At 47.1% G+C, this 18,205-nt stretch overlaps 1 protein-coding gene across 1 annotated transcript in view; it reads right to left on the reverse strand.

The window, feature by feature from the left end:
• Positions 1-4,360: 4,360 nt before the first annotated feature.
• LOC148454631 (uncharacterized) overlaps positions 4,361-18,205 on the reverse strand; it is a 29,690-nt gene continuing 15,845 nt past the window's right edge. The window contains exon 4 of the mRNA XM_088460699.1: positions 4,361-4,539. Within this exon, the coding sequence (XP_088316825.1) occupies positions 4,409-4,539 (131 nt within the window). The 3' untranslated portion in view covers positions 4,361-4,408. The remainder of the gene's footprint in view (positions 4,540-18,205) is intronic.

Raw genomic sequence — 18,205 nt, forward strand, 5'->3', positions numbered from 1 at the left:
CCCTCTGAAATTTCCTTCAGACCGGGATTTTGTAAAGCAGTTCGGACTACAATAATGTGCTGGCATGCATATGTTTCCTTAGATGAAGAAATTTCCTTGCCTTCTCCTAATCTGTCTCTCCAAACGATAGCTAATTTGATTCCAGATTTGTTTTTAGGTTCATGGGTTGGGGCGGGCCTTTCTTCCCTGAGTGACGTATTTACAGAAAATGGTCTTGCCCCATTTGTGTTTCTTCAAACTCAATTTGGACTAATGAAGCAGGACTTTTATAAATACTTACAGTTGAGACATTGGTTGCAAAGCCACCTCCCTTCTCCAATTAAGAAACCTGCCTTCCCAGCATTGCTGTTGCTTCGTTTCCAATCTCCTAATCATAAAGGAGGTATCTCTTGGTGGTATCAGTGTCAGATAAGAATAAATAAAAAGGGGAAATTACCATGCCAGATCAAATGGGAGAGAGATTTAGCTGTAGATCTTTCTGAAGATGATTGGAATATTATTTTTTGTTCTGGTTTTACAGTATCCAAATGTATTAATCATTCAGAAATGTATTACAAGCTACTTCAGAGAGCATATTTTACACCTGAGAGGCAACATAAAATCTGGCCCTCTGCCTCCCAATATTGTTGGCGAAACTGTGGCTTGGTTGGAGACATTCTCCATGTTTTCTGGTCATGTCCCCTGCTTCGACCCCTATGGAATGCGGTGTTTTCCATGATAAGTAATATAGTTGGAACAACCATTCCTGCGGAGCCCCTAACTGCTTTATTTCATTTTTATCCTGGGACATTATCCTGTGGTGAGAGATACATCATAGGACATATTTTAATAGCTACGAAGGCTGCAATTGCTCAGGGGTGGAAGACTGCTAACTTGCCCAACATCACAATGATAGAAAACAAGGTTCATAAGCACTTTGTTTTTGAAACATTGGATAGCAAATACTCCTCCTCTGCTAACTCCATCCATATGAAATGGTTTCAGTGGGGAGAATATAGGGAAAAACAAGGTCATTCCACTATTTATAGGGTTCCTGTTGATTTAGGTGTTCTCTGCTCACCCCATTCAGATTCGGGGTAGTTCTACTCATCATTCCTTTAGTATCCTGTTTCTAATTACTTTTATGTGTATTAAAAGTTCTCTTTTTTGTCTATGAATCAAATGTTTGTAAGCTGACCAATGATATTTTGTTTTGTTTTGTGCTATGCGATATGTCTGGCTTCCCCCTTTTCCCCTTTTTTTCATTCTGTATCCTCATTTATTTTTCTATACTAAATTTTCAATAAAAACTATTATGGAAAAAAAAAAAAATACATATGACAGGATTCTTTGTCTCTCTCACAATATGTATAACTGCACAGTACCACTTCTCTTGTTCTGTATACTAGGTGTAATTCTCTATAACTATTCTTACTCTGTATATATGTATAACTGCACAGTACCACTTCTCTTGTTCTGTATACTAGGTGTAATTCTCTGTATCTGTTCTTGCCCTGTATGTATAACTGCACAGTACTAAAGATCCTGTACTGAATACCACTATAATACCTTGTATCTGCTCTTATTATGTATGGGGTATTCTGTATACATGGATACAATGCGGCTTATGCCATATTCCATCATTATCTGCTTGACTAATCACTCCTGACCCCCTCTGCTGTGTGCTACCCGGCTTACATCTGACCCCCCTTCCTGCTGTGTGTTACACGGCTTACATCTGACCCCCCCTGCTGTGTGTGTGACCTGGCTTCCATCTGACCCCCCCCCCCCCTGCTGTGTGTTACCCGGCTTATATCTGATGCCCCCCTGCTGTGTGTGTGACCTGGCTTAAATATGACCCCCTGCTGTGTGTATGACCTGGCTTACATCTGTCCCCTCACTGTATGTGACCCGGCTTAAATATGATCCACTGCTGTGTGTATGACCTGGCTTACATCTGCCCCCCCTGCTGTGTGACCTGGCTTACATGTGTCCCCTCGCTGTGTGTGTGACCCAGCTTACATCTGTCCCCTCACTGTGTGTATGACCCAGCTTACATCTGCCCCCCCTGCTGTGTGACCCGGCTTATATCTGACCCCCCGCTGTGTGTATGACCCGTCTTACATCTGTCCCCTCGCTGTGTGTCCCGGCTTACATCTGTCCCCTCGCCTTGTGTGTCCCGGCTTACATCTGTCCCCTTGTTGTGTGTGTGACCCGGCTTACATCTGCCCCCTTGCTGTGTGTGTGTGACCCGGCTTATATCTGTCCCCTTGCTGTGTGTGTGACCCGGCTTACATCTGACCCCCCCTGGTGTGTGTGACCCGGCTTACATCTGACCCCCCCTTGCTGTGTGTGTGACCCGGCTTACATCTGACCCCCCCCTTGCTGTGTGTGTGACCCGGCTTACATCTGACCCCCCCTTGCTGTGTGTGTGTGACCCGGCTTACATCTGACCCCCCACTGTGTGTGTGACCCGGCTTACATCTGACCCCCCACTGTGTGTATGACCCGGCTTACATCTGTCCCCACGCTGTGTGCGTGACCTGGCTTACATGTGACCCTCTCACTACGTGTGTGTGTGTATGACCCGGCTTACATGTGACCGCTATATGAATATTTGTAGATACTTCCTTGGACATACAGTCAGGTGCATAAATATTGGGACATTGACAGAGTTTTCATATTTTGGCCTCTAGTCACCACCACAATGGCTTTGAAATGAAACAATCAATTCAAAATGTGCTTTACCTGCAGACATTCAGATTTAATTTGAGGGTAATTACATCCAAATCAGGTGAACGGTGTAGGAATTACAACGGTTTCTATATGTGCCTCCCACTTTTTAAGGGGCCAAAAGTAATGGGACTATAAACTCAAAAGCTATTTCATGGACAGGTGTGGGCTATTCCCTCGTTATTTCATTATCAATTAAGCAGGTAAAAGGTCTGGAGTTGATTCTAGGTGTGACATTTGCATTTGGAATCAGTTGCTGTCGACTCTCAATATGAGATCCAAAGAGCTGTCACTATCAGTGAAGCCATCATTAGGCTGAAACATCAAACCAAACCCATCAGAGAGATAGCAAAGACATTAGGTGTGGCCAAATCAACTGTTTGGAACATTCTTAAAAAGAAAGAACGCACTGGAGAGCTCAGCAACACCAATAGACCCGGAAGACCACGGAAAACAACTGTGGTGGATGAGAGAAGAATTATTTCCCTGGTGAAGAAAAACCCCTTCACAACAGTTGGCCAAATCAAGAACACTCTCCAGGAGGTAGGTGTATATGTGTCAAAGTCAACAATCAAGAGAAGACTTCACAAGAGTGAATATAGAGGGTTCACCACAAGATGTAAACCATTGGTGAGCCATAAAAACAGGAAGACCAGATTAGAGTTTGCCAAACATCTAAAAAAGCCATTACAGTTCTGGAACAACATCCTATGGACAGATGAGACAAAGATCAACTTTTACCAGAGTGATGGAAAGAGAAGAGTATGGAGAAGGAAAGGAACTACTCATGATCCAAAACATACCACCTCATCAGTGAAGCATGGTGGTGGTAGTGTCATGGCGTGGGCATGTATGGCTGCCAATGGAACTGGTTCCCTTGTATTTATTGATGATGTGACTGCTGACAAAAGCAGCAGAATGAATTGTGAAGTGTTTCGGGCAATATTATATGCTCATATTCAGTCAAATGCTTCAGAACTCATTGGACGGCGCTTCACAGTGCAGATGGACAATGACCCGAAGCATACTGCAAAAGCAACCAAAGAGTTTTTTAAGGCTAAACAGTGGAATGTTATGCAATGGCCAAGTCACTCCCCTGACCTGAATCAGATTGAGCATGCATTTCACTTGATGAAGACAAAACGGAAGGGAAAATGCCCCAAGAACAAGCAGGAACTGAAGACATTTGCAGTAGAGGCCTGGCAGAGCATCACCAGGGATGAAACCCAGCGTCTGGTGATGTCTATGAGTTCCAGACTTCAGGCTGTAATTGCCTGCAAAGGATTTGTAACAAAGTATTAAAAAGTGAAAGTTAGATTTAGGATTGTTTAGTTTGTCCCATTACTTTTGGCCCCTTAAAAAGTGGGAGGCACATATAGAAACCGTTGTAATTCCTACACCGTTCACCTGATTTGGATGTAATTACCCTCAAATTAAATCTGAAAGTCTGCAGGTAAATCACATCTTGTATGTTTCATTTCAAAGCCATTGTGGTGGTGACTAGAGGCCAAAATATGACAATTCTGTCGATGTCCCAATATTTATGCACCTGACTGTAAGTCTATTTTCAGAATAATGACAAACACGTTTTTTTTTATGTGATTTTATTACATGTTTAATTTGAGGACATTTCCCAAACAGTGGCTCCATCTTCCAGTTACTGACTCCCAGCTGCAGTGCGCCCCTAGCTGCCATCTCAGGCATTGCACGATGATGTCTGGCAGCAGGTGAAAACTTTTCTGTTGTGCTCATATTGGACTTTGGAAGCTTTAGCTTTGGCGGATTCAGCCTCACACTTCTTCTTTGTGGTACAGGAGCGTCCCCAGACTGCAGGAGAGAGAGGGAGAGTCAGAGGGTGAGGATCCCGAAGGTGCAGGAGGGAGAGTTGGAGGGTGAGGACCCCGCAGGTGCAAGAGGGAGAGTCAGAGGGTGAGGACCCCGCAGGTACAGGAGAGAGAGGGAGAGTCAGGGTGTGAGGACCCCACAGGTACAGGAGAGAGAGGGAGAGTCAGAGGGTGAGGACCCCGCAGGTGCAGGAGAGAGAGGGAGAGTCAGAGGGTGAGGACCCCGCAGGTGCAGGGAGGGGAGGGAGAGTCAGAGGGTGAGGACCCCGCAGGTGCAGGGAGGGGAGGGAGAGTCAGAGGGTGAGGACCCCGCAGGTACAGGAGGGAGAGTCAGAGGGTGAGGACCCCGCAGGTAGAGGAGGGAGAGTCAGAGGGTGAGGACCCCGCAGGTACAGGAGGGAGAGTCAGAGGGTGAGGACCCCGCAGGTGCAAGGAGTGGAGGGAGAGTCAGAGGGTGAGGAGGGGGAAGGGGAGGGGCTGCTGCTTTTCTCAGTGCTTAGCGCAGCAATGCAGGAAGCTTTAGTGCCAAGATGTGTGACATAGGGCTCTATTTATTAACATTATTTTTACTAAAATAAAGTGAAAAAGGCTGTTTTGTGTTTCACATTGTTTTAGTTTCACATAAATGTACTACAGGGCAATTGGAGTAGAACCCTAATTATCATTTAATTTTAGTAAGCAGATTGCATTTCCCATAATTGTAATAGGAAATGTGATCTGCCCAGATTTACTAAAAATAAATTGTGAAAAACTACCGGGGGAAGCCCTGTGATAATAATGCCACCTGGAGATGGCGTTATCCAGGGTTTACCCCGGGTCCCCAAATCCTGCTCTGCTCTGAAAGGCAGAGCCGGGAACTGGGTCCCAGTGATCAGCTGTGTGGTCTTAATAGATCACAAACTGATCACTGCAAGAAAAACCACCTGATTCAGGGATCGGTTAACGCTGCTCCGGTGGTGTCCTCTGGGGCTCCGGTCAGCTGGTCTCCCGGTTCCTGCACTCTGATGAACTGTTGCATGAAACAGCTGACCGGGGTCACGGTGCAGGAGCCGGGAGACCAGCTGACCGGGGTCACGGTGCAGGAGCCGGGAGACCAGCTGACCGGGGTCACGGTGCAGGAGCCGGGAGACCAGCTGACCGGGGTCACGGTGCAGGAGCCGGGAGACCAGCTGACCGGGTTCACGGTGCAGGAGCCGGGAGACCAGCTGACCGGGGTCACGGTGCAGGAGCCGGGAGACCAGCTGACTGGAGCCCCAAAGGACATCACCGGAGCAGCGTTTACCGGAGGTAAGTGAAAGCTAAGTGGGAGGGGTCACGGGGGGAGAGGGCGGTCGCGAGGGGTGGGTGTTGCGGTAGACGGCGGTGGGACATGCACATACACATTCTCCCTGTATTTTTTGGGAAAAATACAGGGAGAAATGTGCGAATGGGATTCGCAGAGACAGAGCTTTATCGTAACTTCTGATGAATTCCTGTGATAAATTTATTTCCTAAATTCACAATGCAAATAAATATCACACTACAGCCGCATTTTAACCACTTAACTGATGATTTTTCTGGCAAAACTGGTGAGAAATTGCCGGGTCCGCAGAAGAATCCGGGGAGTCAGAGAAGATCCGTCAGTTAAGTGGTTAAATGCGGATTGTAGTAAATAAGGCCCATAGAGATTGCCGGAGAGGTGATGTCATCACTAGGACTGTGGTGACCTCGCCATAAGGAAGTCTGGACCAGCAACAGGACGGCGGAGTAACAGCTACGGTATATGTTACAGGACTGCACAGTAACAGCTACAGTAAGTGTTACAGGACTGCACAGTAACAGCTACAGTAAGTGTTACAGGACTGCGGAGTAACAGCTACAGTATATGTTACAGGACTGCGGAGTAACAGCTACAGTATGTGTTACAGGACTGCAGAGTAACAGCTACGGTATATGTTACAGGACTGCGGAGTAACAGCTACAGTATGTGTTACAGGACTGCGGAGTAACAGCTACAGTATGTGTTACAGGACTGCAGAGTAACAGCTACAGTAAGTGTTACAGGACTGCGGAGTAACAGCTACAGTATGTGTTACAGGACTGCGGAGTAACAGCTACAGTATGTGTTACAGGACTGCAGAGTAACAGCTACAGTAAGTGTTACAGGACTGCGGAGTAACAGCTACAGTATGTGTTACAGGACTGCGGAGTAACAGCTACAGTATGTGTTACAGGACTGCAGAGTAACAGCTACAGTAAGTGTTACAGGACTGCGGAGTAACAGCTACAGTATATGTTACAGGACTGCGGAGTAACAGCTACAGTATGTGTTACAGGACTGCGGAGTAACAGCTACAGTATGTGTTACAGGACTGCGGAGTAACAGCTACAGTATGTGTTACAGGACTGCGGAGTAACAGCTACAGTATGTGTTACAGGACTGCAGAGTAACAGCTACAGTAAGTGTTACAGGACTGCGGAGTAACAGCTACAGTATGTGTTACAGGACTGCGGAGTAACAGCTACAGTATGTGTTACAGGACTGCGGAGTAACAGTACAGTATGTGTTACAGGACTGCGGAGTAACAGCTACAGTATATGTTACAGGACTGCGGAGTAACAGCTACAGTATGTGTTACAGGACTGCGGAGTAACAGCTACAGTATGTGTTACAGGACTGCGGAGTAACAGCTACAGTATGTGTTACAGGACTGCGGAGTAACGGCTACAGTATGTGTTACAGGACTGCGGAGTAACAGCTACAGTATATGTTACAGGACTGCGGAGTAACAGCTACAGTATGTGTTACAGGACTGCGGAGTAACAGCTACAGTATGTGTTACAGGACTGCGGAGTAACAGCTACAGTATGTGTTACAGGACTGCGGAGTAACAGTACAGTATGTGTTACAGGACTGCGGAGTAACAGCTACAGTATGTGTTACAGGACTGCGGAGTAACAGCTACAGTATGTGTTGCAGGACTGCGGAGTAACAGCTACAGTATGTGTTACAGGACTGCGGAGTAACAGCTACAGTATGTGTTACAGGACTGCGGAGTAACAGCTACAGTATGTGTTACAGGACTGCGGAGTAACAGCTACGGTATATGTTACAGGACTGCGGAGTAACAGCTACAGTATGTGTTACAGGACTGCGGAGTAACAGCTACAGTATGTGTTACAGGACTGCGGAGTAACAGCTACAGTAAGTGTTACAGGACTGCGGAGTAACAGCTACAGTATGTGTTACAGGACTACGGAGTAACAGCTACAGTATGTGTTACAGGACTGCGGAGTAACAGTACAGTATGTGTTACAGGACTGCGGAGTAACAGCTACAGTATGTGTTACAGGACTGCGGAGTAACAGCTACAGTATGTGTTGCAGGACTGCGGAGTAACAGCTACAGTATGTGTTACAGGACTGCGGAGTAACAGCTGCGGTATGTGTTACAGGACTGCGGAGTAACGGCTACGGTATATGTTACAGGACTGCGGAGTAACGGCTACGGTATGTGTTACAGGACTGCGGAGTAACGGCTACAGTATGTGTTGCAGGACTGCGGAGTAACAGCTACAGTATGTGTTACAGGACTGCGGAGTAACAGCTGCGGTATGTGTTACAGGACTGCGGAGTAACAGCTGCGGTATGTGTTACAGGACTGCGGAGTAACGGCTACGGTATGTGTTACAGGACTGCGGAGTAACGGCTACGGTATGTGTTACAGGACTGCGGAGTAACGGCTACGGTATGTGTTACAGGACTGCGGAGTAACGGCTACGGTATGTGTTACAGGACTGCGGAGTAACGGCTACAGTATGTGTTACAGGACTGCGGAGTAACCGCTACGGTATGTGTTACAGGACTGCGGAGTAACAGCTACGGTATGTGTTACAGGACTGCGGAGTAACAGCTACGGTATGTGTTACAGGACTGCGGAGTAACAGCTACAGTATGTGTTACAGGACTGCGAAGTAACAGCTACGGTATGTGTTACAGGACTGCACAGTAACAGCTACGGTATATGTTACAGGACTGCGGAGTAACAGCTACGGTATGTGTTACAGGACTGCGGAGTAACAGCTACAGTATGTGTTACAGGACTGCGGAGTAACAGCTACGGTATGTGTTACAGGACTGCGGAGTAACAGCTACGGTATATGTTACAGGACTGCGGAGTAACAGCTACAGTATATGTTACAGGACTGCGGAGTAACAGCTACGGTATGTGTTACAGGACTGCGGAGTAACAGCTACAGTATGTGTTACAGGACTGCGGAGTAACGGCTACAGTATGTGTTACAGGACTGCGGATTAACGGCTACGGTATATGTTACAGGACTGCGGAGTAACAGCTACGGTATGCGTTACAGGACTGCAGAGTAACAGCTACAGTATGTGTTACAGGACTGCGGAGTAACAGCTACAGTATATGTTACAGGACTGCGGAGTAACAGCTACAGTATGTGTTACAGGACTGCGGAGTAACAGCTACAGTATGTGTTACAGGACTGCGGAGTAACAGCTACAGTATGTGTTACAGTACTGCGGAGTAACAGCTACAGTATGTGTTACAGGACTGCGGAGTAACAGCTACAGTATATGTTACAGGACTGCGGAGTAACAGCTACAGCTACAGTATGCGTTACAGGACTGCGGAGTAACAGCTACGGTATGTGTTACAGGACTGCGGAGTAACAGCTACAGTATGTGTTACAGGACTGCGGAGTAACAGCTACAGTATGTGTTACAGGACTGCGGAGTAACGGCTACAGTATGTGTTACAGGACTGCAGAGTAACAGCTACAGTAAGTGTTACAGGACTGCGGAGTAACAGCTACAGTATGTGTTACAGGACTGCGGAGTAACAGCTACAGTATGTGTTACAGGACTGCGGAGTAACAGCTACAGTATGTGTTACAGGACTGCACAGTAACAGCTACAGTAAGTGTTACAGGACTGCGGAGTAACAGCTACAGTATATGTTACAGGACTGCGGAGTAACAGCTACAGTATGTGTTACAGGACTGCGGAGTAACAGCTACGGTATATGTTACAGGACTGCGGAGTAACAGCTACAGTATGTGTTACAGGACTGCGGAGTAACAGCTACAGTATGTGTTACAGGACTGCGGAGTAACAGCTACAGTAAGTGTTACAGGACTGCGGAGTAACAGCTACAGTATGTGTTACAGGACTACGGAGTAACAGCTACAGTATGTGTTACAGGACTGCGGAGTAACAGTACAGTATGTGTTACAGGACTGCGGAGTAACAGCTACAGTATGTGTTACAGGACTGCGGAGTAACAGCTACAGTATGTGTTGCAGGACTGCGGAGTAACAGCTACAGTATGTGTTACAGGACTGCGGAGTAACAGCTGCGGTATGTGTTACAGGACTGCGGAGTAACGGCTACGGTATATGTTACAGGACTGCGGAGTAACGGCTACGGTATGTGTTACAGGACTGCGGAGTAACGGCTACGGTATGTGTTGCAGGACTGCGGAGTAACAGCTACAGTATGTGTTACAGGACTGCGGAGTAACAGCTGCGGTATGTGTTACAGGACTGCGGAGTAACAGCTGCGGTATGTGTTACAGGACTGCGGAGTAACGGCTACGGTATGTGTTACAGGACTGCGGAGTAACGGCTACGGTATGTGTTACAGGACTGCGGAGTAACGGCTACGGTATGTGTTACAGGACTGCGGAGTAACGGCTACGGTATGTGTTACAGGACTGCGGAGTAACGGCTACAGTATGTGTTACAGGACTGCGGAGTAACCGCTACGGTATGTGTTACAGGACTGCGGAGTAACAGCTACGGTATGTGTTACAGGACTGCGGAGTAACAGCTACGGTATGTGTTACAGGACTGCGGAGTAACAGCTACAGTATGTGTTACAGGACTGCGAAGTAACAGCTACGGTATGTGTTACAGGACTGCACAGTAACAGCTACGGTATATGTTACAGGACTGCGGAGTAACAGCTACGGTATGTGTTACAGGACTGCGGAGTAACAGCTACAGTATGTGTTACAGGACTGCGGAGTAACAGCTACGGTATGTGTTACAGGACTGCGGAGTAACAGCTACGGTATATGTTACAGGACTGCGGAGTAACAGCTACAGTATATGTTACAGGACTGCGGAGTAACAGCTACGGTATGTGTTACAGGACTGCGGAGTAACAGCTACAGTATGTGTTACAGGACTGCGGAGTAACGGCTACAGTATGTGTTACAGGACTGCGGATTAACGGCTACGGTATATGTTACAGGACTGCGGAGTAACAGCTACGGTATGCGTTACAGGACTGCAGAGTAACAGCTACAGTATGTGTTACAGGACTGCGGAGTAACAGCTACAGTATATGTTACAGGACTGCGGAGTAACAGCTACAGTATGTGTTACAGGACTGCGGAGTAACAGCTACAGTATGTGTTACAGGACTGCGGAGTAACAGCTACAGTATGTGTTACAGTACTGCGGAGTAACAGCTACAGTATGTGTTACAGGACTGCGGAGTAACAGCTACAGTATATGTTACAGGACTGCGGAGTAACAGCTACAGCTACAGTATGCGTTACAGGACTGCGGAGTAACAGCTACGGTATGTGTTACAGGACTGCGGAGTAACAGCTACAGTATGTGTTACAGGACTGCGGAGTAACAGTACAGTATGTGTTACAGGACTGCGGAGTAACAGCTACAGTATGTGTTACAGGACTGCGGAGTAACAGCTACAGTATGTGTTACAGGACTGCGGAGTAACAGTACAGTATGTGTTACAGGACTGCGGAGTAACAGCTACAGTATGTGTTACAGGACTGCGGAGTAACAGCTACAGTATGTGTTACAGGACTGCGGAGTAACAGCTACAGTATGTGTTACAGGACTGCGGAGTAACAGCTACGGTATATGTTACAGGACTGCGGAGTAACAGCTACGGTATGTGTTACAGGACTGCGGAGTAACAGCTACAGTATGTGTTACAGGACTGCGGAGTAACAGCTACAGTATATGTTACAGGACTGCGGAGTAACAGCTACAGTATATGTTACAGGACTGCGGAGTAACAGCTACGGTATGTGTTACAGGACTGCGGAGTAACAGCTACGGTATATGTTACAGGACTGCAGAGTAACAGCTGCGGTATGTGTTACAGGACTGCGGAGTAACAGCTACGGTATGTGTTACAGGACTGCGGAGTAACAGCTACGGTATGTGTTACAGGACTGCGGAGTAACAGCACAGTATGTGTTACAGGACTGCGGAGTAACAGCTACAGTATGTGTTACAGGACTGCGGAGTAACAGCTACAGTATGTGTTACAGGACTGCGGAGTAACAGCTACAGTATGTGTTACAGGACTGCGGAGTAACAGCTACGGTATATGTTACAGGACTGCGGAGTAACAGCTACGGTATATGTTACAGGACTGCGGAGTAACAGCTACAGTATGTGTTACAGGACTGCGGAGTAACAGTACAGTATGTGTTACAGGACTGCGGAGTAACAGCTACAGTATGTGTTACAGGACTGCGGAGCAACGGCTACAGTATGTGTTACAGGACTGCGGAGTAACGGCTACAGTATATGTTACAGGACTACGGAGTAACGGCTACAGTATGTGTTACAGGACTGCGGAGTAACGGCTACAGTATATGTTACAGGAATGCGGAGTAACAGCTACAGTATATGTTACAGGACTGCGGAGTAACAGCTACAGTATATGTTACAGGACTGCGGAGTAACAGCTACAGTATGTGTTACAGGACTGCGGAGTAACAGTACAGTATGTGTTACAGGACTGCGGAGTAACAGCTACAGTATGTGTTACAGGACTGCGGAGTAACAGCTACAGTATGTGTTACAGGACTGCAGAGTAACAGCTACAGTATGTGTTACAGGACTGCGGAGTAACAGTACAGTATGTGTTACAGGACTGCGGAGTAACGGCTACAGTATGTATTACAGGACTGCGGAGTAACGGCTACAGTATGTGTTACAGGACTGCAGAGTAACAGCTGCGGTATATGTTACAGGACTGCGGAGTAACAGCTACGGTATATGTTACAGGACTGCAGAGTAACGGCTACAGTATGTGTTACAGGACTGCGGAGTAACGGCTACAGTATATGTTACAGGACTGCGGAGTAACAGCTACAGTATGTGTTACAGGACTGCGGAGTAACAGCTACAGTATGTGTTACAGGACTGCGGAGTAACAGCTACAGTATGTGTTACAGGACTGCGGAGTAACGGCTACAGTATGTGTTACAGGACTGCGGTGTAACGGCTACGGTATGTGTTACAGGACTGCACAGTAACGGCTACAGTATATGTTACAGGACTGCGGAGTAACAGCTACGGTATGTGTTACAGGACTGCGGAGTAACAGCTACGGTATGTGTTACAGGACTGCGGAGTAACGGCTACAGTATGTGTTACAGGACTGCGGAGTAACGGCTACAGTATGTGTTACAGGACTGCGGAGTAACAGCTACAGTATATGTTACAGGACTGCGGAGTAACAGCTACAGTATGTGGTACAGGACTGCGGAGTAACGGCTACAGTATGTGTTACAGTACTGCGGAGTAACAGCTACAGTATATGTTACAGGACTGCGGAGTAACAGCTACAGCTACAGTATGTGTTACAGGACTGCGGAGTAACAGCTACGGTATGTGTTACAGGACTGCGGAGTAACAGCTACAGTATATGTTACAGGACTGCGGAGTAACAGCTACAGTAAGTGTTACAGGACTGCAGAGTAACAGCTACAGTATATGTTACAGGACTGCGGAGTAACAGCTACAGTATGTGTTACAGGACTGCGGAGTAACAGCTACAGTATGTGTTACAGTACTGCGGAGTAACAGCTACAGTATGTGTTACAGGACTGCGGAGTAACAGCTACAGTATGTGTTACAGGACTGCGGAGTAACAGCTACAGTATGTGTTACAGGACTGCAGAGTAACAGCTACAGTATATGTTACAGGACTGCGGAGTAACAGCTACAGTATGTGTTACAGGACTGCAGAGTAACAGCTACGGTATGTGTTACAGGACTGCGGAGTAACAGCTACAGTATGTGTTACAGGACTGCGGAGTAACAGCTACAGTATGTGTTACAGGACTGCGGAGTAACAGCTACAGTATGTGTTACAGGACTGCGGAGTAACAGTACAGTATGTGTTACAGGACTGCGGAGTAACAGTACAGTATGTGTTACAGGACTGCGGAGTAACAGCTACAGTATGTGTTACAGGACTGCGGAGTAACAGCTACAGTATGTGTTACAGGACTGCGGAGTAACAGTACAGTATGTGTTACAGGACTGCGGAGTAACAGCTACAGTATGTGTTACAGGACTGCGGAGTAACAGCTACAGTATATGTTACAGGACTGCACAGTAACAGCTACAGTATGTGTTACAGGACTGCGGAGTAACAGCTACAGTATATGTTACAGGACTGCACAGTAACAGCTACAGTATGTGTTACAGTACTGCGGATTAACAGCTACAGTATCAGTATGTGTTACAGGACTGCGGAGTAACGGCTACAGTATGTGTTACAGGACTGCGGAGTAACAGCTACGGTATGTGTTACAGGACTGCAGAGTAACAGCTACGGTATGTGTTACAGGACTGCGGAGTAACAGCTACGGTATGTGTTACAGGACTGCGGAGTAACAGCTACGGTATATGTTACAGGACTGCGGAGTAACAGCTACGGTATATGTTACAGGACTGCAGAGTAACAGCTACGGTATGTGTTACAGGACTGCAGAGTAACAGCTACGGTATGTGTTACAGGACTGCGGAGTAACAGCTACGGTATGTGTTACAGGACTGCGGAGTAACAGCTACGGTATATGTTACAGGACTGCGGAGTAACAGCTACAGTATGTGTTACAGGACTGCGGAGTAACAGTACAGTATGTGTTACAGGACTACGGAGTAACAGCTACAGTATGTGTTACAGGACTGCAGAGTAACAGCTACAGTATGTGTTACAGGACTGCGGAGTAACAGCTACAGTATGTGTTACAGGACTGCGGAGTAACAGCTACAGTATGTGTTACAGGACTGCGGAGTAACAGCTACAGTATGTGTTACAGGACTGCGGAGTAACAGTACAGTATGTGTTACAGGACTGCGGAGTAACAGCTACAGTATGTGTTACAGGACTGCGGAGTAACAGCTACAGTATATGTTACAGGACTGCGGAGTAACAGCTACAGTATATGTTACAGGACTGCGGAGTAACAGTACAGTATGTGTTACAGGACTGCGGAGTAACAGCTACAGTATGTGTTACAGGACTGCGGAGTACCAGCTACAGTATGTGTTACAGGACTGCGGAGTAACGGCTACAGTATATGTTACAGGACTGCGGAGTAACGGCTACAGTATGTGTTACAGGACTGCGGAGTAACGGCTACAGTATGTGTTACAGGACTGCGGAGTAACGGCTACAGTATATGTTACAGGACTGCGGAGTAACAGCTGCGGTATATGTTACAGGACTGCGGAGTAACAGCTACGGTATATGTTACAGGACTGCGGAGTAACAGCTACGGTATATGTTACAGGACTGCGGAGTAACAGCTACAGTATATGTTACAGGACTGCGGAGTAACAGCTACGGTATGTGTTACAGGACTGCGGAGTAACAGCTACGGTATGTGTTACAGGACTGCGGAGTAACAGCTACAGTATATGTTACAGGACTGCAGAGTAACAGCTGCGGTATATGTTACAGGACTGCGGAGTAACAGCTACAGTATGTGTTACAGGACTGCGGAGTAACAGCTACAGTATATGTTACAGGACTGCGGAGTAACAGCTACAGTATGTGTTACAGGACTGCGGAGTAACAGCTACAGTATGTGTTACAGGACTGCGGAGTAACAGCTACAGTATGTGTTACAGGACTGCACAGTAACAGCTACAGTATGTGTTACAGTACTGCGGAGTAACGGCTGCGGTATGTGTTACAGGACTGCGGAGTAACAGCTACAGTATGTGTTACAGGACTGCGGAGTAACAGCTACAGTAAGTGTTACAGGACTGCAGAGTAACAGCTACAGTATGTGTTACAGGACTGCGGAGTAACAGCTACAGTATGTGTTACAGGACTGCAGAGTAACAGCTACAGTATATGTTACAGGACTGCGGAGTAACAGCTACAGTATGTGTTACAGTACTGCGGAGTAACAGCTACAGTATCAGTATGTGTTACAGGACTGCGGAGTAACAGCTACAGTATGTGTTACAGGACTGCGGAGTAACAGCTACAGTAAGTGTTACAGGACTGCGGAGTAACAGCTACAGTATATGTTACAGGACTGCGGAGTAACAGTACAGTATATGTTACAGGACTGCGGAGTAACAGCTATGGTATGTGTTACAGGACTGCGGAGTAACAGCTACGGTATGTGTTACAGGACTGCGGAGTAACAGCTACAGTATGTGTTACAGGACTGCGGAGTAACAGCTACAGTATGTGTTACAGGACTGCGGAGTAACAGCTACAGTAAGTGTTACAGGACTGCGGAGTAACAGCTACAGTATATGTTACAGGACTGCGGAGTAACAGCTACGGTATGTGTTACAGGACTGCGGAGTAACAGCTACGGTATGTGTTACAGGACTGCGGAGTAACAGCTACAGTATGTGTTACAGGACTGAACAGTAACAGTACAGTATGTGTTACAGGACTGCGGAGTAACAGCTACAGTATGTGTTACAGGACTGCGGAGTAACAGCTACAGTATGTGTTACAGGACTGCGGAGTAACAGTACAGTATGTGTTACAGGACTGCGGAGTAACAGCTACGGCATGTGTTACAGGACTGCGGAGTAACAGCTACGGCATGTGTTACAGGACTGCGGAGTAACAGCTACGGTATATGTTACAGGACTGTGGAGTAACAGCTACGGTATGTGTTACAGGACTGCGGAGTAACAGCTAAGGTATGTGTTACAGGACTGCGGAGCAACAGCTACAGTATGCGTTACAGGACTGCGGAGTAACAGCTACAGTATATGTTACAGGACTGCGGAGTAACAGCTACGGTATGCGTTACAGGACTGCGGAGTAACAGCTACGGTATGTGTTACAGGACTACGGAGTAACAGCTACAGTATGCGTTACAGGACTGCGGAGTAACAGCTACAGTATATGTTACAGGACTGCGGAGTAACAGCTACGGTATATGTTACAGGACTGCGGAGTAACGGCTAAAGTATGCATTACAGGACTGTGGAGTAACAGCTACAGTATATGTTACAGGACTGCGGAGTAACAGCTACAGTATGCGTTACAGGACTGCGGAGTAACAGCTACAGTATGCGTTACAGGACTGCGGAGTAACAGCTACGGTATATGTTACAGGACTGCGGAGTAACGGCTAAAGTATGCGTTACAGGACTGTGGAGTAACAGCTACAGTATGTTACAGGACTGCGGAGTAACAGTACAGTATGCGTTACAGGACTGCGGAGTAACAGCTACAGTATATGTTACAGGACTGCGGAGTAACAGCTACGGTATGCGTTACAGGACTGCGGAGTAACAGCTACGGTATGCGTTACAGGAGTGCGGAGTAACGGCTACAGTATATGTTACAGGACTGCGGAGTAACGGCTACGGTATGCGTTACAGGACTGCGGAGTAACAGCTACGGTATGTGTTACAGGACTGCGGAGTAACAGCTACGGTATGTGTTACAGGACTGCAGAGTAACAGCAACAGTATGTGTTACAGGACTGCGGAGTAACAGCTACAGTATGTGTTACAGGACTGCGGAGTAACGGCTACAGTATATGTTACAGGACTGCAGAGTAACGGCTACAGTATATGTTACAGGACTGCACAGTAACAGCTACGGTATGTGTTACAGGACTGCGGAGTAACAGCTACAGTATATGTTACAGGACTGCGGAGTAACAGCTACGGTATGCGTTACAGGACTGCGGAGTAACAGCTACGGAATATGTTACAGGACTGCGGAGTAACAGCTACGGAATATGTTACAGGACTGCGGAGTAACAGCTACGGTATGCGTTACAGGACTGCGGAGTAACAGCTACAGTATGTGTTACAGGACTGCGGAGTAACGGCTACAGTATGTGTTACAGGACTGCGGAGTAACGGCTACAGTATGTGTTACAGGACTGCGGAGTAACAGCTACGGTATGTGTTACAGGACTGCGGAGTAACGGCTACAGTATGTGTTACAGGACTGCTGAGTAACGGCTACAGTATGTGTTACAGGACTGCGGAGTAACAGCTACAGCTACAGTATGTGTTACAGGACTGCGGAGTAACAGCTACAGTATGTGTTACAGGACTGCGGAGTAACAGCTACGGTATATGTTACAGGACTGCGGAGTAACAGCTACGGTATGTGTTACAGGACTGCGGAGTAACAGCTACAGTATGTGTTACAGGACTGCGGAGTAACGGCTACAGTATATGTTACAGGACTGCGGAGTAACGGCTACAGTATGTGTTACAGGACTGCAGAGTAACGGCTACGGTATGTGTTACAGGACTGCAGAGTAACAGCTACGGTATGTGTTACAGGACTGCGGAGTAACAGCTACAGTATGTGTTACAGGACTGCGGAGTAACAGCTACAGTATGTGTTAC

The sequence above is a fragment of the Taudactylus pleione genome, unplaced genomic scaffold (assembly GCF_031769625.1).
Source record: "Taudactylus pleione unplaced genomic scaffold, aTauple2 ptg000971l, whole genome shotgun sequence".
Taxonomy (NCBI): Eukaryota; Metazoa; Chordata; class Amphibia; order Anura; family Myobatrachidae; genus Taudactylus; species Taudactylus pleione.